The 25,131-nt window shown below is 46.4% G+C and overlaps 1 protein-coding gene across 1 annotated transcript in view; it reads left to right on the top strand.

Moving 5' to 3' along the window:
- The window catches only part of oca2 (oculocutaneous albinism II), a 331,959-nt gene that overhangs the window by 75,676 nt on the left and 231,152 nt on the right, over positions 1–25,131 (top strand). The window contains exons 7-8 of the mRNA XM_078221469.1: positions 15,321–15,392; positions 20,282–20,347. Coding sequence (XP_078077595.1) covers positions 15,321–15,392; positions 20,282–20,347 — 138 coding nt within the window. The remainder of the gene's footprint in view (positions 1–15,320; positions 15,393–20,281; positions 20,348–25,131) is intronic.

The raw sequence follows: 25,131 nt of genomic DNA, 5'->3' as shown, positions 1-25,131 counted from the left end.
GCCCAGGGGGCACCTTGGCACTGCCCACCGGGCATGAGGCAGTGCCAAAGGGGCGGAGCCTATTATGTGCAGGGCCTAGGGGGCGATTGGTGGGGGTGGGGGGTCCCACTGCCACTCTGCATCGGGATTGGTCTGGGCTGAAGGAAGGCCAGCAATTGGGGCAGGCTGGGGGGGGGGGTGGTGGTGGTCTGCTGGGGGGGTCTGCCTCTGGGTGGGGGGGAATTGGTCTGCTGGGGTGGTCAGCAAGGTGGGAAGGGAATCGCCACTGCTGAGGGGGGGGGGGGCGGTGGGCTGGACATCGGGGCGCTCGAGGACGGGGGATGGGGGAACGGTCAGGGCTGACCCAGGAATTGTCGTCGGGGCTGCGATTGGGCTGTTGTGGGGGGGGGGGTAGGAGGGTGTGGCGCTGGAGGGGTAGCACAGCGGGGGTCCCGGGCTGGCCAGCCATCGAGCTGGCCAGCAAACAGGGAGACCGACAGATCAGGACCACTGCGCATGCGCAGAATTCCGAAGCTGTCAAACTCTGGCGTGAATAGACCCCGCCCCCCTTGGGTTTTTAATGATATTCACGATTGTGACCTCTGCATTGCACAGAGTGCGGAGATCCGGGTGAGAAGCTGAACAGAAAAAACAGTCGTGACCAAGACCAGTTTTCTCCCCTTCTCAGCCCTTTCGGGAGAATCGCCCCTGTTTGGCCCCTTCTCTTGTGATTCTCTGGCCATAATGTGACTTGCGCTTGGGCGCACAGGGCCAGATAATTGCCCCAGAAACTTTACATCACCACAATAATGTGTCGATAATAATTCTAGCTTCCTGATATTTCTCACTGGGAATATCAGACCTGCATTGTTTCTGAATCCTACACTGGATACAGGAGCGGGTTAAAAGGACAGTAGTTGGATTTGAAGGTTGTTTTTCTCATTTCTACTGGCTTGTCAGTTGTGGAAATATTTTTTGTTTTGAGTTCTGGCATCACCATATTTTGACTTGGATCAATTAATTGGTAATGGAGGAATGCTAGATGGGAGAATTGCAGAGGGAAGGACTGCACCTGACCACTTTTGTTACTTTGAATTTAGGGCACAGAAGCAGGCCATTCAGCTCAACTGGACAAACATTCCTCCTCTCACCACCTTTTATTTGAGCCTGTCGGCATAAATCTCTATTCCCTTCTCTCTCATGTGCTCAACAAAGAACAAAGAACAGTACAGCACATGAACAGGCCCTTTGGCACATCAAGCCTGTGCTGACACATGACGCCTTTCCAAACTGAAGACCTTTTGTCTCTATGCGGTCCGTATCCCTCTATTCCCTGCCTATTCATATACCTGATGTGGAGATGCTGGTTTCCAGGCTGCGGCGTTTGCTGTAGAGTTGGTGTATGAGGTGTTTGAGGAGTGTGAGAGAGGTGCGACGGCAAAGTCTCTCAGCGTAGTCTGTGTTAAAGGTTGACCTGAGTGGGTTCGTGATCCCTAGTCCTTTCGGTATCTTGTCTGCTTTCTTGCATATTTGTAGAAACTTGATGTCTGTGTCGATATGCGCGATCTTCTTGGAGATCCTCTCCACTTGGAGCCGGCAGTTTGCGGCGTCGATAGTAGTCATGATGTGGAGATGCCGGCATCTACCTATATCTGTCAAGATGCCTCTTAAACATTGCGACGGTATCTGCTTCTACCACCTCCTCTGGCAGCGCATTCCAGGCACTTACCATCCTCTGTGTAAAAAACCTCCCTCTCACATCTCCTTTAAACTTTCCCCTTTTTACCTTAAAGCTATGTCCCCTCGTAAATTGTCATTTCTAACATAGAAACATAGAAAAACTACAGCACAAAACAGGCTCTTCGGCCCCACAAGTTGTGCCGAACATATCCCTACCTTTTAGGCCTACCTATAACCCTCCATCCTATTAAGTCCCATGTACTCATCCAGGAGTCTCTTAAAAGACCCCATTGAGTTTGCCTCCACCACCACTGACGGCAGCCGATTCCACTCGCCCACCACCCTCTGTGTGAAAAACTTCCCCCTAACATTTCCACTGTACCTACCCCCCAGCACCTTAAACCCGTGTCCTCTCGTAGCAGCCATTTCCACCCTGGGAAAAAGCCTCTGAGAGTCCACCCGATCTATGCCTCTCAACATCTTATATACCTCTATTAGGTCTCCTCTCATCCTACGTCTCTCCAAGGAGAAAAGACCGAGCTCCCTCAGCCTATCCTCATAAGGCATGCCACTCAATCCAGGCAACATCCTTGTAAATCTCCTCTGCACCCTTTCAATCTTAGAACATTACAGCGCAGTACAGGCCCTTCGGCCCTCGATGTTGCGCCGACCAGTGGTACCAATCTAAAGCCCCTCTAATCTACACTATAGAACATAGAACATAGATCTTTTCCACATCCTTCCTGTAATGAGGCCACCAGAACTGAGCACAGTACTCCAAGTGGGGTCTGACGAGGGTCTTATATCGCTGCATCATTATCCCCGGACTCCTAAACTCAATCCCTCGATTGATAAAGGCCAGCACACCATATGCCTTCTTAACCATCTCCTCCACCTCCTGGGCCAATTTTAGAGTCCTATGGACCCAGACCCCAAGGTCCTTCTGATCCTCTACCGTACTAAGAGTCTTTCCCTTCATATTGCACTCCTTCATCCCATTTGACCTGCCTAACATGGGCTCATCCAGCTTCCAGTCAAATTCTCCTGTGCTATTCGGTTCCACCCCTTCTTGTGACACATTCTAACAACTCCATGTGAAGAGGTTTCTCCTCAATTCCCCATTGAATTAGTTCGTGATCCTGGGTGGAATTTACTGCTCCCCTGTGTACCAGGTTTGGCGGGCATTTAATGGGGCAGGAGGGTGGCAGGTAGGTACTTTCAACCTCTACCCCATTAAGTTGTGGATTGCCTTCCTGCCTATCACTAGTTGATGCCCTAAAGTGGGCAACTAGGGCTTGATCCCACCGGCACTGGTATTGATCCAGTGGTGGGCGAGGGGCTTGCTGTACCAGGAGCACAACGAGCAAACCTGTGAGGAGTTGCTTGTGGACTCCAGTGTGGGTGGGCACACCTTCTCCCATCACCCCATCCCCCCCACTTTAGCCTTGCACCATCAGCCCCTTTTGGAATTAAATCACTCCTGCCCTCCGCCCTGTCACTGACCTTCCTTTTCTTTTTCCCTCCTCTGCCTCTCCTTTTCCCTGGCTCTGCGCTTGCATATAAACTGTTACAACTCCACCTTATCCCAGTCCTGATGGGAGGTCATAGAGGTTTACGGTATGGAAACAGGCCCTTCGGCCCAACTTGTCCATGCCGCCCAGTTTTTACCACTAAGCTAGTCCCAATTGTCCGCATTTGGCCCATATCCCTCGATACCCATCTTACCCATGTAACTGTCTAAATGCTTATTAAAAGACAGAATTGTACCTGCCTCTATTACTACCTCTGGCAACTCGTTTCAGACACTCCACCATCTGTGTGAAAAAATTGCCCCCTGGACCCTTCTGTATCTCTCCCCTCGTACCTTAAATCTATGGCCTCTAGTTTTAAACTCCCCTACCTTTGGGAAAAGATGTTGACTATCTACCCTATCTATGCCCCTCATTATGGGCAGCACGGTGGCACAATGGTTAGCACTGCTGCCTCACAGCTCCAGGGACCCGGGTTCGATTCCCGGCTTGGATCACTGTCTGTATGGAGTTTGCACATTCTCCCCATGTCTGTGTGGGTTTCCTTCGGGTGCTCCGGTTTCCTCCCACAGTCTAAAGATGTGTGGGTTAGGTGGATTGGCCATCCTATATTGTCCCTTAGTGACCCGGAATGTGTAGGTTAGAGGGATTAGCGGGATAAATTTGTGGGGTTATAGGAGTAGGACCTGGGTGGAATTGTTGTCGGTGCAGGCTCGATGGGCCGAATGGCCTCCTTCTGCACTGTAGGGATTCTATGACTATTTTATTGACCTCTGTAAGATCACCCCTAAGCCTCCTACACTTCAGGGAAAAAAGTCCCAGTCTATCCAGCCTCAAATCATCAAGTCCCGGTAGCATCCTAGTAGATCTTTTCTGCACTTTTTCTAGTTTAGTAATATTGGTCATCGATCTGAAACATTTGGCCCAATTTTCACTTTGTCTGCAGGTGGGTTTTGAATGAGTTAAACTCTCACCTGTTAACTCCTCAGATGCTGCCGGACCTTCTGAGTATTTCCAGCACATTTTGTTTCATTGCAGGTTTCGAGCGAGCGTATCATTTTGTTTTTGCTCCTGTCATTGGGCTCATTACAGCTGTGGAAATGACCCAATAGCGGTGGTTGTCCATCAAAGTACAACAAAACGCTATAAATAAATACATCAGGGCAGGGCTACGGAGCTAGAGCGGGGAAATGGAACTGGTTGGTTTGCTGTCGATTCAAAGAATCATAGAATTCTTACAGTGCAGAAGGAGGCCATTCAGCCCATCAAGTCTTCACTGACTCTCTGACAGAGCATCTTACCCAGGCCCCATAACCTCACATATACATCCCGCTGATCCCCCTAACCTGCATTTGGGCGGCATGGTGGCACAGTGGTTAGCACTGCTGCCTCACAGCGCCAGGGACCCGGGTTCAATTCCGACCTTGGGTGATGGTATGGAGTTTGCACATTCTCCCCGTGTCTGCGTGGGTTTCCTCCAGGTGTTCCGGTTTCCTCTGACAGTCCAAAGATGTGTACGTTAGGTTGATTGGCCATAGTAAATTGTCCCTTTGTGTCAAGGGGACCAGCAGAGTGGATAAGTGGGGTTATGGGGATAGGGCCTGGGTGGGATTGTGGTCGGTGCAGACTCGATGGGCCAAATGGCCTCCTTCTGCACTGTAGGGCTTCTGTGATTCGATGATCTTGGGAGACTAAGGGGCAATTTAGCCTGATCAATCCACCCAAACTGCACATCTTTGGGCATCTTGGGAGGAAACCGGAGCACTTGGAGGTAACCCATGCAGACGCTCCACACAGAGAATCACCCAAGCTGGATTTGAACCCGGGTCCCTGGCGCTGTGAGGCAGCAGTGATAACCACTGTGCCACTGTGCCCACAGTATACCAGCATCAATTCAGTGAGCTGAATGGACTCCCTCTGTGCCGCAGTGATTCTGTGACATGTAGGAAATAAAATCACTGCTCCCTATGCAGCCAGTCATGTAAATGCAATCGCACTGATGCAGTATAGTGACATAGGTACATACCCACAAAGAAGTGGTTTCTCAGAGCAGCACAATCTGAAGCATGTTACTGAAACATACCGCAGACTGCGTCTGAGAAGATAAAGATGCAGATTTATTCACTGTCTTGGAACAGACATCGTGGATTCAGCAATCCGCAATCTGCCAGATATGTACCAATTGAAGTCAGCGCTGATTCCAGGTGTCCACATAATATTGCCAACAAACCCAGTTACCAATCTATTATCACTGGTCCCAGAAGTCAAGTGCAGCTCCACCACCTGCGAATCCAGTTATTTCTGTTTGGCACAAGCACCCTTTCTCTCAGTATTGGGAAGGAATTCCGCCCACGTCAAGCAAGTGGTCTCAGTTGATGTGCTGATAGTGAAAGGAAAGGCTTGTCATCTGCTTGGCGTCCATACAACTAATGCACCACCACTAATTAGACCACCTTCAGCAGTCAGTGGCTTCAATACACCAAGATCAGAAGATGAAACTTGCAGTGAATTCTCGCACATATTTGACAATCGAGAAGAATTGTGGCTGTTAATCCCCACAACTTAACGACGGCTCGTTAATGTAAACACGTGCAAAAGGCATCTATGGATCAAAGTTTGTGTCAGACTAAATTATACATTTTGTTTGGGAGTGAAATCAGTTGGGGCATTTTAACCATTTTGAGAATCACACAGAAGGGCTGAATTTCAATTTGAACACGGTGTGCAAAATGGGACAGTTTTGTATCCCGATTCTTGTTGAGTTTAACAGCAGAGGGGTACTTTTGACTTTGTCTAATCACGTAAAATAGGTTGATAACATGTCAGCAGCCCTGCTGATTTTCCTTACTGTTGGATATCAATGTCAAAGATGTGCAGGTTGGGTGGATTGGCCTTGCTAAATTGCCCCTTAAGTGTCCCCAGATGTGTAGGTTAGATGGATTAGCAGTGGGGAATGTGTAGGGTTACAGGGATAGGTCAGGGAAGAGGGCCTGGGGAAGTTACTCTGTCAGAATGTTGGTGCAGACTTGATTGGCTGAATGGCCTCTTCTGCACTGTAGGGATTCAATGATTCTATGGAGGTCAGTACTGCCATCTTTACCACAGCCAGCCTGAGCTTAACATCTATCTTGCAATGTTATTGATTTAAAAAATTGGATAAAGGGATATGGGGAACAGGTAGGGAGGTGGATCTGAGACCAGGAAGAGACCAGCCATGTTCTTAGAATCACAGAATCTCTACAGTATAGAAGGAGGTCATTCGGCCCATTGAGTCTGCACCAATCACAATCCCACCCAGGTCCTATTCCCCTAACCACACATATTTACCCTGTTAATCCCCCTGACACTAAGGGTCAATTTAGCATGGCCAATCAACCTAACCCGCACATCTTTGGACTGTGGGAGGAAAATGGAGCACCCACAGCAAACCCATGCAGACACGGGGAGAACGTGCAAACTCCACACAGACAGTGACCCGAGGCGAGAATTGAACCCGGATCCCTGGCGCTGTGAGGCAGCAGTGCCAACCACTGCTTGAATGGCAGAGCAGGTTTGAAGGGATGAATTGCCTACTCCTGCTCCTAATTTCTATGTTCCTATGTTGTCCATTCTATAGTGATTGAGGACTGGGGCCTTGGCTGACATCCATCCAATTTGCAAGCTAAGGCCATTAAGGTCAATTGCAGCATCCCAAACTCGACACTGCAGCGTCAACATTGTCTCAGTGGTAGTCCCCGTACCTCTGAACCAGATGGGCCGTGGGTTCAAGTTCCACTCCAGAGACACGAGCACATAATTCAGGCTGACATGCCACCGCGGTACTGAGGGAGTGCTGCATTGTCAGAGGTGCCGTCTTTTGGATGAAGTGTTAAACAAAGGCCCTGTCTGCTCTCTCTCAGGCTGACATGAAAGATCCCATTGCACCATTGGGAAAAGAGCAGGAGAGTTCATCCCTTGTCCTGACCAATATTTATTCCTCAAGCAGCAGTCACTAGTGAAAGCAGTCACTGGTCGGAGTACATTGCAAAAACGGTGACACGTTCAGTGGCTGCAAACCACAATGAGATGCCCCACATCCGTGAAAGGTCCTGCATAAATGCAAGTCCCACTCTTTTATCTTTCATATCGGCTGAAATCCAGTGACTTGATACAACCTGAAGATTAAACCCGCTGACCTGCCAGCCTATTACGGTTTAGTGTTACACTGTGGCCTGCACTTACTCACTAATCCATAGCACGGAGCAGCGAGAATCTCTGGATTCTGGTCATGTTGCTCACAGAGCCTTTTCAGAGAATTTCGAGGCACATTTGTCACAACATTGACAGCGTACATTTTCCTTTAATTACCCCAGACTGCAGTAGCAGTCACCTGTAAATATTTTCAAGCATTAAAGCAGACGCACTTCCTTAATAACCTCATTAACAACAATAAATGCGTTGCTGTCATAACTCAAACATTTTTTAGGATGGTAATGTCAGTGCCTTTTGCTGTTTACAATAACATTTGCATCTTGTATCCCATAGCAGGCAATGTTTATAGTTGCTGCACTATACCGTTTTTCTCAATAAAGGAAGGGGAGGCGTAGAGAATTAACATGCACTGGATTAAACAAGCAACTGAGAAATTTATTGTGTGTCAACAGTTTGAGCCAGATTTTCTCGGCGAGTTAAGCTTGAGTGAGCAGGGATAGAGGATCAGGTGGGAGAGCCATTCTGCGGGATGCCACTTCCGAAGTCATATTATGCAATAATATGACCTGCCCCGGTGAATGGGCATATCTGTAACGTGTTACATAGGCTACTCATTTCACACCTAAATTGGTATCAACATGCTGTGACACATGTTCACATGCTCATCATGCCTACATCTACAAGGCTAAGGAAATTTGGCATGGTCATGGCGGGCGGGGTCTTAAGACCTCGCTTGAGGAAGGCTCATAAAATCCTGCCCAAGGCCAACGGAGAATTCCGTTCTGTGAGCCTCGCCCGCTCCGATTCCGGCTACGACTCTCATCAACCTTTACAGATGCATCATAGAAAGCATCCTTTCCAGTTTTATCACAGCTTGGTATGGCTCCTGTTCTGACCAAGACTGCAATAAAGTACAAAGGGTTGTGAATGTAGCCCAGTCCATCACGCAAACCAACCTCCCATCCATTGACTCCATCTACACTTGCTGCTGCCTCGGCAAAGCAGCCAGCATAATCAAGGACCTCGGACATACTCTCTTCCACCTTCTTTCATTGGAAAAAATATCCAAGAGTCTGAGATCATGTACCAACTGACTCAAGAACAGCTTCTTTCCTGCTGCCATCATTTTGAATGATCCTACTATATATTAAGCTGATCTTTCTCTTCACCCGATCTGTAACTGTAACACTGTATTCTGCACCCTATCCTTTCCTTCTCTTTGTACTCTATGAACTGTTTGCTTTTGTCTGTATAGTGCGCAAGAAACAATACTTTTTGCTATATCCCAATACGTGTGACAATAATAAATCAAATCTAATGCAATATAGCTCTGCACACATACCAGCCAGTGGTAGCCAGTGGATGGGCCAAAGAGGATCCAAAAGTTCTTCATATTTGTGGGGTTGGGTTGAGCAGAAATCCAACACGAAGCCAGTTTTGGCCACTGTTCTACTGGCTCCCATCCGCTGTCAATCAGGTGTTTTCCCCAGGGATAGAACCTTCATCGGCCTGGCTGCACTGGGTCACTTGGTTTCCTGCAGCCCCCACTGGCTTATTACAGCTGTGACCAAGTCCTCAAAGGGAATATTTCTGCAAAGATGAGCGGCTTGTCAGAAGACTGGACAGAATATTAAAGAACAGGAAAGAATGACTAAAAGATTAATAAGGAGGTGGAAATTAGAGTATGAGAGAAAGATAGCTAGAAACATTAAGAGTTTGTACAGGTATTTAAAAAGAAAAAGAGTAAGGAAAGTGAGTGTTGGTCTTCTCAAGAGTGAATCTAGGGAATTAATAATGGAAAATAAGAAGATGGTGGATTAAATAAACAGATATTCCACTGTAGTGGATACAAATAACATCCCAGAAATAAATTGGGTGGAGGAATTTAAAACAATTACAATCACCAGGAAAGGGTACTGAAAAAATTATTAGAACTAAAAGCTGACAACTCCCCAGGTCCTGATGGACTTCATTCAAAGTCACAAAAGAAGTAGCTGCCAAAATTCCCTAGATTCTGGAACGATCCCATCAGATTGGAAGCTAGTAAATGAAACTCCTCTATTCAAGAAAGGAGGAAGACAGAAAGCAGGAAGCTACAGGCCAGTAGCTTAACATCCGTCATGGGGAAAATGCTGGAATCTATTACTGAGGAAGTTATAGTGGGGCATTTAGGAAATCTCAGTACAATCAGGCAGATGGTTTTGGGAAAGGGAAATAATAAGACCATGAGATATGTAGGCAGAGGTAGGCCATTTGGCCCACGGTGGGGTGGCACGGTGGCACAGTGGTTGACATTGCTGCCTCACAGCGCCAGGGAACTGGGTTCAATTCTGGCCTCGTGTCACTGTATGTGAGGAGTTTGCATGTTCTCTGTGTGGGTTTCCTCCAGGTGCTCTGGTTTCTTCCCACACTCCAAAGATTTGCAGGTTAGGTGGGTTGGCCATGCTAAATTGTCCCTCAGTGACAGGGGGGTTAGCAGGGTAAATATGTGGGGTTACGGGGAAAGGGTGGGATTGTTGTCAGTGCAGACTCGATAGGCCGAGTGGCCCTCTTCTGCACTGTGGGATTCTATGCTTCTAAATCCGCTCTGCCATTCAATGATATCATGACTGACCTGACCTGATAATCCTCAACTCCTTCCTTGCCATATCCCCATCATTCTTGATTCCTTTACTAATTAAAAATCTGTCTATCTCAGCCTTCGACATACCTAATGACCCAGCCTCTACAGCCCTCTGCGGTAAAGAATTCCACAGATTCACTACCCCCTGAGAGAAGAAATTCCTCCTCATCTCTGCCTTAAATGGGTGGTAAAGTGGTTAGCATTGCTGTCTCACAGCGCCAGGGAACTGGGTTCAATTCTGGCCTCATGTCACTGTATGTGAGGAGTTTGCATATTCTCCCCGTGTCTGTGTGGGTTTCCTCCAGGTGCTCTGGTTTCTTCCCACACTCCAAAGATGTGCGGGTTAGATGGGCTGGCCATGCTAAATTGCCCCTGAGTGTCAGGGGGATCAGCAGGGTAAATATGTGGGGTTACAGGGATAAGGCCTAGGTGAGATTGTGGTTGGTGCAGACTCGATGGGCTGAATGGCCTGTTTCTGCACTGTAGGGATTCTATGATTCTATGAAATGGGCGACCACTTACTCTGAGATTATGCCCTCTGGTCCTAGACTCTCCCACAAGGGGAAAAAAATCTCTCCGCATCTACCCTGTCAAACCCCCTGAGAATCCTATATATCTCATGTTTGACGAATTCATTGGAGTTCTTTGAGAAAGTAACAAATAACTCGGAAAAAAGGAAAGCTGTGAATCTGGAACTCTACCGCAGTGGACTGTAGAGGCTGGGTCATTAGGTGTGTTTAAGTCTGTGATAGACAGATTTTTAAGAAGTAAGGGAAACAAGGATGATGGGGATAAGGTGAGAAGGGGGGTTGAAGATTATCTTTTGAGGAAAGATTGGACAGGTTGGACTTGTATTCATTGGAATTTAGAAGAATGAGAAGTGATCTCCTTGAACTTATCCTGGGCGGGATTTGACAGGATGGATACTAAAAAGATATTTCCCCTTATGGGAGACACTAGAACTACGGGACACCATTTAAAAATATTGGGCGGGATTCTCCGGCCATGCTCGCCTCAAAACCGGAGAATCTCGCCCAAGGTCAAAGGGCCTTTGCATGATCCGCCCTCCACTCACGACAATTCCCGGGCAGACGGGGGAATTCCAGCCAAGGGAGTGTCCCATAAAAGACAGAGATAAGGAGGACTTTTCTCTCTTGGAGGGTTGTGGGTTTTCCCTGGACAGTGGGCAGACAGGGTTATTGAATTTTTTGGGGGCAGAGGTAGGTAAATTCGTGGCTAACAAATGAGTTAAAGGTTATCTGAGGTAGACAGGAATGTGGAGTTGAAGCCACAATCAGATCAGCCATCATCTTACTGAATGTTGGAGCAGGCGCGAGGGGCTGAATGGCCTACTCTTGCTCCTCATTTTATTTGTGTCTGGCTCGAGCCTCCTGGCAGGACTAAAAAGCAGCTGACCAAGACGTTCTTCTGGCCAGCTGTCAGCAAACAGATCTTCCCAGGAATCTCCCCTTTTTCCTTTTAAGTATATACCAGGATATGAAAAAAAATGGAGGTGACGTCTGAATCAGTGTAATCAGGGCTGTAGAATCATAGATTTTTACAACACAGTCAATGAGGCCATTCGATCTCTCCCACCTGTACTTGCTCTCTCTGTGAACTAATGGAGTGGAGTTTGTTTAAAAATACCAGATTTAGGCGAGGCTTTTCAATCGCCGCAGCCAGATTTCTCTCCAACTGTTACTCCCACTCCTCTGGGATAAACGCAAAATACTGTGGATGCTGGAATCTGAAACAAAAACAGAAAAATGCTGGAAAATCTCAGCAGGTCTGACAGCATCTGTGGAGTAGAGCGAGAGAGAGTAGAGCCAATGTTTTGAGTCTCGATGGCTCTGACGAAGGGACGTCTAGAAATCATGGAAATCATAGAAACCCTACAGTGCAGAAGAAGGCCATTCAGCCCATCGAGTCTGCACCGACAACAATCCCACCCAGGCCCTATCCCCGAAATCCCACATACTTCCCCTGCTAATCCCTCTAACATACACACCCTGGGACACTAAGGGTCAAGTTAGCATGGCCAATCTACCTAACCCGCACATCTTTGGACTGTGGGAGGAAACCAGAGCACCCGGAGGAAACCCACGCTGACACGGGGAGAACCCGCAAACTCCGCACAGACAGTGACCCAAGCCGGGAATCGAACTCGGGTCCCTGGCACTGTGGGGCAGCAGCGCTAACCACTGTGCCACCCAACTCGAAATGTTGGTTGTACTCTTTCTGCACAGATGCTGTCAGACTTGCTGAGATTTTCCAGCATTTTTTTTGCTTTTGTCCCACTCCGCTGACATGGTTTCACTGGAAGAGCGATGGAACATCCTGACCGTGCACGTAGATAGGGATTCACTCCTCTGCTCCACTGGTGAAACTACAGCAGGGAAGAGTCGGATCAGCTCTGAGGAAAACCTTTGATGACAAGCACGGCTTGCCTTAATCCAGTGCATTTGACAGATTTGCCTTCATAGAATCAGACCATCTGCAGAACAGCAGCAGACCATTCAATCTATTAATCCTGTGCTGGAGCTGGCTGTTCAATTAATAAGACCATTCTAAACTCTATCGCCTGACCTTTCTACATAGCCTTTATATTCTTTGTTCTATTAATACCTCTTGAATAACTCACTGGTCGATCCATGACTGGATTATTGATGTACCATTTTATTTTGGAAGGCTGAACTCTGTTTTCGCTGTGCTATTTTCCCTTGGCACTGATGTTTTGATACCTGTGCCAACGCTGACACAAAACATGAATAAGACATTCAGAAAACGGTGCCGCTATCTGCTTTTCCAATTAAAAATTCTCCCTTCAAATATTGAAATCCTCCATTCGAACAGGTCTGAGCGAGTGCCAAGGAGGGTTGCCCATCAGTCAGAATTAATTCCAGGGCTTTTCTCACTCAGCGCAGTGACACCGGGTAACATCCAGTCAAAGTGAAGAGGGAGAGAAGAGCCAGGAATGCTGCAAGTGTGAAGTAGGTCAGATGGAAAGAGAAAGATGGGTTATTGCTTGAGTCCGGAACCTGCGTCAGAACTGTCAAACAAAAAACAATTTGAAGAGCAGGGCAGAATAAAGATTAGGTTATTAAAGCAAAGAAGTGGAACCCTTGAGATTGTTTAATAGTCCATTATGTCTGTGTGAAAGAAGATTCTTTCAAATAAATAGTAAATTGGACAATATTCGAGCGACAGTATATTTTCCTCAGCCTTCAGGCTGTCAGCACCATTAACTTTGCGAAGAACTTGTGAAATATGCAGGCTGTTTAATTATGGGACTATCGTAAAATTGCTTGTTAGTGAAAAGTCCCCAATCAGCATGTTTTCCGAAATTGCTCCTCTTGGCGTCCAATAATCTTGGGAGATGATGGACTGTGGCCAAGTCTGTTGTGGCTGTAAAGCCTGATTTGTGAGTGCCAATCCTTCTGCAGCGGGCACAGATGGACCCGAAGTTGACTGGTGTCTTTTTCCGGGTGGGCATCCTTTTTCACCATCTGGTCCTAGAAACCGACAGCACAAAAGGAGGCCATACGGCCCATCGAGTCTGTACCGACCACATTCCCACCCAGGCCCTATTCCCATAACCCCACACATTTACCCTGCTAATCCCCCTGACACTGGGGTCAATTTAGCATGGCCAATCAACCTAACCCGTACATCTTTGGACTGTCGGAGGAAACCGAAGCACCCGGAGGAAACCCACGCAGACACGGGGAGAATTTGTAAACTTCACACAGACAGTGACCCGAAGCCTGAATTGAGCTCGGGTCCCTGGCGCTGTGGGGCAGCAGTGCTAACCACTGTGCCAACGTGCCCCCCTGTGGGTCATTTTGTTTGCCCTGTGCTTTTTTCCGTGCCCTTCCTGACTGCCAGTATGCAGGGACCCTGGCCAGCAGTAAGGAATTCCCATATACCAACTTCGACCCCGGTCAACTTGAGATCTCGCTTGCAAGCATTCTTGTATCGCAGATGTGCGTGACCTATCGGTCAAGTGCTTATAGCAAGGAACCATGGGGGCATGTCTTTGGGCATGGAGTCCAATCTATTTGGCTCACATGCCACAGCCAACAGAGTCACCGCTCACTGGAGGGTAAACACGCTGGAGGTTCCTACATGCTGATATACTTCTATGTTCGGCACTCTCTCCTGCCTGGAGATGTTCTTATCTACTACACAGAGAGGTAATGTACCAACTTAGTCACCCTTTGTTCTATTCTATATTATTTGAACTGAGGTTAGAGGCATCAAAGAAAGAAACACTGGGGATAGTTCTGCCTTTGGATGTTAACATATGAGTTGACAATAAGTTTTACCTCTCTCCTGATTTACATTTCACAGTGACACTTCTGCCTCAGAGTGCCAGGGACCCGGGTTCGATTCCCGGCTTGAGTCACTGTCTGTGTGGAGTCTGCACATTCTCCATGTGGGTTTCCTCCGGGTGCTCCGGTTTCCTCCCACAGTCCGAAAGACGTGCTGGTTAGGTGCATTGGCCATGCCAAATTCTCCCTCAGTGTACCTGAACTGGCGCTGGAGTGTGGCGACTGGGGGATTTTCACAGTAACTTCATTGCATTGTTAATGTAAGCCTACTTGTGACACTAATAAAAATTAAAAAAACATTGAAGATGAAAATCAGATGTGTATAACAGGAGACTGGTTCATTATCTGCTGAAGTTAAAGATACCCAAATTCTGTCTTGACTTTAGAATATGACATGAAGATCAGCTCCACTCTAAGTTCCCATTCATGAACTCTCAGCTAATTTAGTCATTTTGATTATTTAAGATAACCCTGTGAGAAAATAGCCAAAGGGATCAAAATGGAGTTACCGAGTCTATGAAACATTGATTTAAAACACACTTCGAATCCACAGAATCCCTATAGTGCAGAAGGAGGCCATTCGGCCCTTTGAGTCTGCACCAACCACAATCCCACTCAGACCCTATTCCTATAACCCCACATATTTACCCTGCTAATCCCCCTGACACTAGGATCAATTTAGCATGGCTAATCCACCTAATCCGCACATCTTTGGAGTGTGAGAGGAAATCGGAGCGCCCGGAGGAAACCCACACAGACATGGGGAGAACGTGCAAACTCCACACAGACAGTGAGCCGAGGCCAGAATTGAACCCAGTCTCTGGTGCTGTGAGGCAGCAGTGCTAACCACTGTGCCACCGTGCCGTCCCAACTTCAATATCTACCTTCGTTCCAGCCTTAAATAAGGAGCTCTGTAGAAGTGTAAACTTCCTGTTGTTATACTGGATTAAATAATTATGCATTTATTTGCATGTGCTGTGATTTCAGATTGTCCATAGATCTTTGGCTGCCATGTTGGGATCGCTGGCAGCCTTGGCCACCCTGGCTGTGATTGGTGACGTAAGTATTCTCCTCATTCCCCATACATTTCACCAGCTTTTATTAAGATTGGTTTAAAAGATCTGCCAGAGTACGATCGATGATGTTATGCGAGAGTGTGCGCTGCCAAAAGACAGGCCCGTTGCCTGTTGATGCTTCACCTTGGGCCATTTTTCCTGGCGGTTTTTGTAACTGTTGGTTTGCCGTTGTCTTCCACACATGGAGGGAAGGTGCGGAGACACTGTCGCAAGTTGAACTCAGTCAGAACGGGAATCGCTGCTAATCTCATAAAATCCCTACAGTGCCAAAGGAGACCATTTGACCCATGCACTGACAGCAAACCACCCAGACCCTGTCTCCGATACCCCACTTATATACACTGTTAATCCCCCTAGCACTAATTTAGTATGGCCAATCAACCTAACCCACATATCTATGGACTGTGGGATGAAGCCAGAGGGCCCGGAGGAAACCCACGCAAACACGGGGAGAATGTGCAAACACCACACAGCCAGTGACCCAAGGCCAGAATCGAACCCGGGTCCCTGGCACTGTGAGGCAGCAGTGCTATCCACTGTACCAATGTGCTGCCCCATGTGTGAATGACATGCTGGCCATTTAAGTCAACTGAGTGAACTGGCTTCCTCAGTTGATGGAGGCCCTTTAAGGGATATGGGGGGAAGGGGGGATCAGGATATTGGATTCAATAATCAGCCATGATCAAAATGAATGGCGGAGCAAGTTTGAAGGGCTGAATGGCCAACTCCTGCTACTAGTTTCTATGTTTCTATGTTTCAAGCCTTGAAATTAGGTTTATAGTTGGCAAGTATCACAACGTTCATCTAATATTCTCCACTGCAATTTGAATGAAGATTTAAAACATGATTTGACAATGAGTATAACAACTATAGTATCACACCGGACAATTCCAGTGTTGAAGTGGTTGGTATTTGTGAACAATAGTTACTGATTTTTAAAATGCTATACAATCATTGAATGCACGTCTCCCAGCAGCTTCTGAATAACTATATACACTTTAAACAACATATGTTCATAATATGTTTGAACCAGAGAAACCTGTGACGTAGTAACTGCCAAAAACATTGAGAACAAAGAACAATACAGCACAGGAACAGGCCCTTCGGCCCACCAAGCCTGTGCCCATACGTGGTTTCTATCCCTCTGTGCGCCTCCGTTCATTTGTCTATAAGATACACCTTGAATGTTGCTAATGTGCCTGCTTCCACCACTTCCATTGGCATTGTGTTCCAGGCACCCAGCACCTTCTGTGTGAAAAACCTTCCCCACACGTCTCCCCTAAACTTACCACCTCTCACCTTAAACCTGTGCCCTCTTGTAGTCGACCCCGGGAAAAAGCCTCTGACTATCCACCCTATCTATTGAATTTCACTCTTGAGGAGGCATGTGTTTTGATATACGTGGGTAATAAATGCTGGTCATGCTAGTAATCTTACTGTGCTTACCCCAGTCCAACGCCGGCATCTCCACATCATGCTAGTAACACCAAACTTGCATTCATAAAGTGCTTCATAAACATAGTAAAACATCCCACGGTTCTCCAATGGAGCATTAGCAAACCAGATTTGGCATCACATCTCATTAGGAGATATTAGGCCAGATGACCAAAAGCTTAATCAAAGGGAGAGGTCCTTAGAAGTGTTTGCAAGGAAGAGAGAGTGGAAGCAAAGTGGAAGTGTAGGAAGAAAATTCCAGACTTTAGCACCAAGACAGTAGGAGGCACAGCTGCCACTGGTGAGGTGCTGCAAATCAGGGGTACATGAGAGACCTGAATTTTTAAAAAATTCATTAGTAGGACACAGACGTCACTGGTTGGGCAGCATTTATTGCCCATCCCTAGTTGCCCTGGGAGGGCAGTTGAGAGTCAACCACATTGCTGTGGCTCTGGAGTCACATGTAGGCCAGACCAGGTAAGGACGGCAGATTTCCTTCCCTAAAGAACATTAGTGAACCAGATAGGTTTTTCTAACAATCAAAAATGGTCATCAGTAGATTCTTAATTCCAGATATTTTTTATTGAATTCAAATTCCTCCATCTGCTGTGGCGGGATTCGAACCCGGGTCCCCAAAATATTTGCTGAGTTTCTGGATTAATAGTCTAGTGATAATACCACTGGGCCATCACCTCTCCATTAATTAGGGCAGCATTGGGATGTTGGAGAGTTGTTGGGCTGGAAGAGATTATAGAGATAGGGAGAGGGCGAGGATTTGGAGCGTTTGGGGAGATTGAGGCTTAACCTAATATTGAATTGAAAAGAAATCTGCTGTTCGTTCCCAACCCTCTGAAGCTTTTATTTTCCATTCTCCATGTTGTGTCCTACCATTCATGTTTCTCCAGGAGAGGGATAGCATGTGGTTTTATTGATGACATTGGGGAGGCGATGGCCTAGTGGTATCGTCGCTAGACTATTAATCCAGAAACTCAGCTAATCTTCTGGGGACTTGGGTTCGAATCCTGCCACGGCAGATGGCAGAATTTAAATTCAATAAAAAATAATATCTGGGAATTAAGAATCGACTGATGACCATGAAACCGTTGTCGATTGTTGGAAAAACCCATTTGGTACACTTTCCTTCCTTGACGGAAGGAAATCTGCCATCCTTACCCGGTCTGGCCTACATGTGACTCCAGAGCCACGGCAATGTGATTGACTCTCAACTACCTCCTGGAATGGCCTAGCGAGACACTCGAGCGACAGGCAGTAAATACTGGCCAGCCAGCGATGCCCACGTCCCACGAATAAATAAAAAATGTATCACTTTATCACGCAGTCGGTTATTGAGGTGTACGCTTCAATAAGATCAATTTAACAATATCTTTCCCTCATCTTAACATAGGTAGAGTCAAATTAGTAAAATGTATTTTTCAAGTGATCTGACTTTATCATGGATAATTTTGCTGAACTGACTCACCTTCCCTGGCGAACTGGAGCTCTTGAAGCTTTTGTTCTTCACTCACTTCCACACATTTGTTTTTTTGCTAGGACATTTTTTGTTTATTTTTCTGCTCCCTAATTCTCTGTAATCTTCCATTCATCTTTGGTACCTCAATTTGAATTCAGCTTCACCACTTCCCGGCTCCCGTGTCTGCATAATCCTTCTTTATCTTTTTCAATTAGCTTAAATCTTTTCTAGCCATGGTTTTGCATGCCTAATGGAACTTGCAGAAGCATTTGTTTCGGTGAAAGAGGGACATAATGTAGGTCCATGTTAATTTTCAGAGGTGCATTGTGAGGCAGTCATAGAACCCCTCCAGTGCAGGAGGAGGCCATTCGGCCCATCGAGCCTGCACCTACAACAATCCCACCCACGCCCTATCCCCGTAACCCCACGCATTTGCCCTGCTAATATCCCTGACACTAAGGGGCAATTTAGCATGGCCAATCCACCTAACCTGCACTTTGGAGTGCGGGAGGAAACCTGAGCTCCCGGAGGAAACCCACATAAACACAGGGAGAACATGTAAACTTCACACAGACACTTCGCCCAAGGCCAGAATCTAACCTGGGTCCCTGGCATTGTGAGGCAGCAGTGCTAACCACTGTGCCACCGTGCCGCCCCAGTCCATCATGGATTGTGCCAATTGTTGAAGCTTTTCATATTGGCTACCAGTCTACTGTCTTAGTCCGTCTAACCCCACATTTTCCTCTGCCTTCATATACTTTAGAACTCTTTTGCCTGACTTTCTGTATTGTCCATCGTCTGCGCACTCAGTTTCAAACCTTTTGCAGCCATTTCTGTAGTTATCAATGAGTTGCTGGCTTTTGATTTACCACCTTTGCTTTTAGGCAGAATATATTTAATCTGTGCCTTGTCTGCCTTGTTGGGAGGAGGGACCACCCTTGGGGTGGGGGGGCACCCAATGTTGAAAGAAGGCTGTTAATGGGGGTGTACCCCATCCGCCCAAGGTCTGAACCAGCTAACCTTTTGGGTTATTCTCCTATCCTCGAACTTCTCCCTCCAGCCTGAAAATTCAGGCTGGGTAAAATGGCCTTTAAGTAGTCCTTAATTGGCCACTTACCTGGTTTCAACTGGGGCAAGGGCGGGGGTTGGGGTGCTAGCTTAAGCCTCGCCAGTCCTAGGGTAAAATTGCAGCGAGGTTGAGGAGAGCAGCAATCTGGTGGGAAGACCGACTGAGAAATCTTATGATCACCCCTTGCCCATAACCTCTTTCAAGCCCATGGCCAAGGTGCGCACGATTCAGCCCAGTGATTCATTAACGTAGAAGGTGAGAACTCAACCCTGTCTATACTTTGAAGAATTTCATTTCCTTTATTCATTCGTGGGACATGGGCGTGGCTGGCTGGCTGGCCAGCATTTATTGCCCATCCCTAGTTGCCCTTGGAGGGCAGTTGAGAGTCACATGGAGGCCAGACCAGATAAGGTCAGCAGATTTCCTTCCCTAATGAACATTAGTGAACCAGATGGGTTTTTCCGACATTGAAAATAGTTGCATGGTCGTCAGTAGACTCTTAATTCCAGATTTATTTTATTGAATTCAAATTCCACCATCTGCTGTGGTGGGATTTGAACTTGGGTCCCCAGAACTTGACCTGAGTTTCTGGATTAATAGTCTAGCGATGATATTACGAGGCCATCACCTCCCTGTTTCTGTTGAAATGCCCATCTTGTCACTTTTTAACATTAACAGAGCCATCAAGTAACATTCCATGAATAATTTATTTGACACGCCTGAACTATCATTAGTAAATTACAGCTTTGTTTCTGGTCTTTGATAATGGAAAAATGGGAAAGTTGAATTGCACCTGAGAAGAATGTGAATGGAGAAGAAAACGGAGTTTGTACTACAGTGGATGAGTTGCTAAGTAGAAACGTGAGATTAACAATGAATTTTATCCTTTTGATTGCAGAGACCAAGCATGGTCACAGTTGTGGAGTGGATTGACTACGAAACATTGGCGTTATTATTTGGAATGGTAATTAAAATTCTTTGGAGCTGGAATTGTTTTATTCATGCATGCACTGTTCTTGTTTCTTTTTTTCTCAAAGAAATACATCTCTTTCAAGTAGTTTTACTGTGGAGCAGGATTTAATTTTTACCCTCGATCTCACCATCTGTTGGTTTATCGGCACGTTCCAGCATCTGCACAAAATACCCCTGACAAAAAGAAATTGATTTGCGTTGGCTGAGCGAGCCCAGAGTCTACACGTTCATGTGTTTCACTCTCTGGTAGTAAGATGTGGATTCTTAGGTGTTGCAAAACGTATGCTTGACATATGGGAGCATACAAAAGTCACCCAAACGTCTCAAGCGCAACTCTTCAAAGTCTGAAGTTCATTGTGACAATCTTGTGAAAACTACCAAAACAGCAGCTCTCCAAGGCAATTCATGTTTAACCTTCCCTGTGGATTACAAAGGGTCTTGTGTCAGTTGTACGATAATTGAGTTTAATTATATGCTAATACTGAGCATTAGTAGTGGACGGCACGGTGGCACAGTTGGGTGGCTGTGTGGGACTGTGGTTAGCACTGCTGCCTCACAGCGCCAGAGACCCAGGTTCATTTCTGGCCTCGGGCACTGTCTGTGTGGAGTTTGCACATTCTCCCCGTGTCTGCGTGGGTTTCCTCCGGGTGCTCCGGTTTCCTCCCACAGTCCAAAGATGTGCGGGTTAGGTTGATTGGCCATGTTAAATTGACCCTAGTGTCAGGGTGCTTAGCAGGGTAAATATGTGGGGTTACGGGAATAGGGCTTGGGTGGGATTATGGTTGGTACGGACTCGATGGGCTGAATGGCCTCCTTCTGTACTGTAGTAATTCTATGATGATTCTATAATAGGAGTTTCATTTGAACTCAAAGAGCAGAATCTTAAAACAGGCGTTGCCAGGTTGGGCGCTGTGGTAGGTCAACAAGCATAGGGGCGATTTCAAACCCTGATACAGTGGTTCCTTAGATTTGGTCACCTGTCACTTCATTAACCTTGCCTCTAGTTGAATCTCAACTCAATCACATTACACTCTGCCGTTATAGTCTGCAGAATAAGGGAAACTGGCATGGTAAGAGTTAACGTGGGACTGGGAAACAGTATCGCCCACGTTGTGCTGTAAAGAGACGCGTGAGCTGAGACGTGGTCAGTTGTGGACAGGACAGAAACCTGCGTAGAAGCAAGTTTAGATTTCCTCACGGATGCATAATTAATGAACTAGAAAGTGAGCCCACCTCGCCAGCCAGTGAGGAATCACTCTGACTTTCCTGCCTAACACTGGACTTTAGTGTCCAGAATTGAAAATTCTGCCTAGTGACTTCCTGAAAGCTCTTTGCAAAGGGGAGGCCTAAGGGGCGTCTTCACAATACATGAATAGGATTTTGTACAGAGGGATATGGTCCACGGAAGGGTAGGGGGGGTTTAGTTCAGACAGGCAGCATGGTCAGTGCAGGCTTGAAGGGCCGAAGGGCCTGTTCCTGTGCTGTAATTTTCTTTGTTCTTTGTTGTTCTTTTGTAGAGCACTGGTTTTAGTTTCAATCCTCTTAGGGCAGCACGGTGGCACAGTGGTTAGTACTGCTGCCTCACAGCGCCAGGGCCCATGGTTCGATTCCAGCCTTGGGCCACTGTCTGTGTGGAGTTTGCACATTCTCCCTGTGTCTGTGAGGGTTTCCTCTGGGTGCTCTGGTTTCCTCCCACAGTCCAAAATGTGTAGGTTAGGTGGATTGGCCATGCTAAATTCTCCCTCAGTGTCCCAAGATGTGTAGGTTAAGTGGATTAGCCATGGGAAATGTGTGGGGTTATGGGGATAGGGCAGGTGAGGGGGCCTGGGTAAGATACTCTATCAAAGAGTTGGTGCTGACAGCTCTACACCTGGTAATGTACAATGAGGCAGGATTAATTAATGGCCTCAGAGTAAAGATGCCCCGAGGTAGCAGTGACCATTATTTGATAGAATTTCACATTCAGTTTGAGGGTGAGACTGTTGCTCTTCTTGATTCATTGTAATGACCTAGATTTTGATGTACAGGGCACAATTTCAAACTTTATAGGTGATACAAATCTTGGAAGCATTGTGAACTGTGAGAAGGATAGTGTAGTATTACAAAAGGACATAGTCAAGTTGGAATGAGAGGACCATTTTGGTATGAAGAACATAGACAGAGAATACAAAATAAAGGACTCACTTCTAAAGGGCTTGCAGGAGCAGAGGGACCTGGCTCTATATGTTCATTGATATTCCTGCCATTCTGACCTGATGAGTGCAAGATGCAAAGTTTTGACAGCACATGAATCTTTTCAGCAATACTTAGGTTCTGTACGACCAAGCAACGAGTTGCGCAGACAGGGAATTAAAAACCGGTTGTTACGCCTGGGATAGGCACAAGAGCTGAAACACTATCAGCGAGTTTAAAAAAATATTTTTAATTATTTTAAAATCGTGAGGTTTTTATATCATAATGGAAGCAATTGACATTCCACAAGTGTTGAATTATTTTTTCAGGGACAGTGTGGTTGTTTTTTTATTCATTTGTGGGCCATGGGCGTCGCTGGCTGGCCAGCATTTATTGCCCATGGCTAGTAGCCCAAGGGCAGTTGAGATTCAACCACATTGCTGTGGCCCTGGAGTCACATGTAGGTCAGACCAGGTAAAATTGACAGATTTCCTTCCTTAAAGGGCATTCGTGAACCAGATGGGTTTTTCTGACAATCAACAATGGTTTCATGGTCATCAGTAGATTCTTAATTTCAGATTTTTTTATTGAATTCAAATTCCACACGTGCTATGGCAGGATTCGAACTCGGGTCCCTAGAATATTAGCCTGACCTTAGTAGATTCATAGAAAAACAATTAAATGGGTGTAATTTTTTTGAGAATTTTGCTCGTGATTAGTATTGTAAAAGTCAAAGTTCACATCAATTCAGTGATTTCTAATCGATTTACATCGCAAGGACTTCAACAACACTCCCTGTTTAGGCCCTGAGAATCATAGAATCCCTACAGTGCAGAAGTAGGCCATTTGGCCCATCGAGTCTGCACCGACCACAATCCCACCCAGCCCCCACTCTCGCAACCCCACACATTTACTCTTCTAATCCCCTGACACTAAGGGGCAATTTTTCATGGCCAAAAAACCTAACTCGCACATCTTTGGACTGTGGGAGGAAACTGGAACACCCGGAGGAAACCCACGCAGATACGGGGAGAAAGTGTAAACTCCACAAAGGCAGTGACCCGAGGCCGGAATTGAACCCGGGTCCCTGGCGCTGTGAGGCAGCAGTGCTAACCACCGTGCCGCCCAGAATCATTGACAACATCTGGATTTCCAAGTCTAACTGCACATTTGCAGCTGTCAAAAGTTGCTGTCAGTTTCACAGTCGGCAGCGTTGGTGAACGTTGACAGTTTTGCCATCATTACAACCTGGAAATCTGGACCAATATGTATAAAGAGAATACCACAATCAAATTACCCATTCTGTTTGCAAAGCTGCAGCGAGCTGTCATATTAATGGATTATTTGTTGTTTTAAACACCATTAGCTTAATTGGAACAATACAGGAAATCATACCATTAATTATGCTGACATTCAAAATGATTCTTGTGCAAATACTATCCTCACCTTATTAGCACTTCCTGGATATTTACAATAGTAATTTCCAAATAATGTTTTCAGAGGTGGAGCTCATTATTCCAGCATTGTTGCAAGCTGAGGTTAAGGTGCCTCACTGCGAAACCTGCATGCCCCACCATCAGTGATCCCATTCTTTGTTGCAACAGAAAAATAGGGACATGGGTAGACCATTCAGCCCTTTAACCCGGTGTTGTGAGACCTCTTACTGTGCCCACCCCAGTCCAATGCCAATATTTCCACATTATGGCTACATTAACACTGCAATGAAGTTACTGTGAAAATCCCCAAGTCGCCACACTCCGGCGCCTGTTCAGGAACTGAGGGAGAATTTAGCATGGCCAATGCACCAAACCAAACCAGCACGCCTTTCAGACTGTGGAAAAAAACCGGAGCTCCCAGAGGAAACCCACGCAGACACGGGGAGAACGTGCAGACTCCGCACAGACGGTGAACCGAGCCGGGAATTGAACCCGAGTCTCTGGCGCTGCGAGGCAGCAGTGCTAACCACTGTGTCACCTTGCCGCACTCCACTGAGTTCTCGCTTCGCTTTTTCTGTGCATGATCACTTGTTGATTTGGCTTCAGAAAATGATTTTACCTCTGATTCTCCCACTGTCTGACTTGAAAGTGGTGATTCACGCCAGACTCAGTCCAATTGCAACCCATTACTGATGATAAAAGCCAAATAGCACACATTAGAGATTGTTATCGGGACCATCCTGAGATGTCTGGCTCCACACACCACGATGCATTGTAGATAAATACTTTCATCAGGTCTCACTTGTGGTGAGATTTTGACACGGGAGAGACAAAATAAAAGCAAAACAAACCAGCAAAATTCTGTTTCTTTTTATTATGGTAATTCTCATTTAATACAGGCACTGACAGAAAAGCACTATGCCATTTTATCTCCCCCACTGAAGGTTAGTTTGTTTAACTGTATCTCAAAAACTAATGGGCAGATTTCAATGAAGCTTAGTTTACAGTAGTGTATGATCAAAGGAGAACTGATTAATATTTTGCTGAAAATCTGGATCTGGATGCTTTTTTTTGAAGGATCCATTAGCATTGGGACTTCGGGCAAATTGACTTTTTTTTAGAATGTGGTGTATTGTTTTATTTGGAATGTTGTTGATTATTTCAGAAT

The sequence above is a fragment of the Mustelus asterias genome, chromosome 10 (genome assembly GCF_964213995.1).
Source record: "Mustelus asterias chromosome 10, sMusAst1.hap1.1, whole genome shotgun sequence".
NCBI lineage: Eukaryota > Metazoa > Chordata > Chondrichthyes > Carcharhiniformes > Triakidae > Mustelus > Mustelus asterias.
The sequence above is the reverse complement of the archived record's forward strand: the minus strand, read 5'-3'. Positions and strand labels throughout refer to the sequence as shown.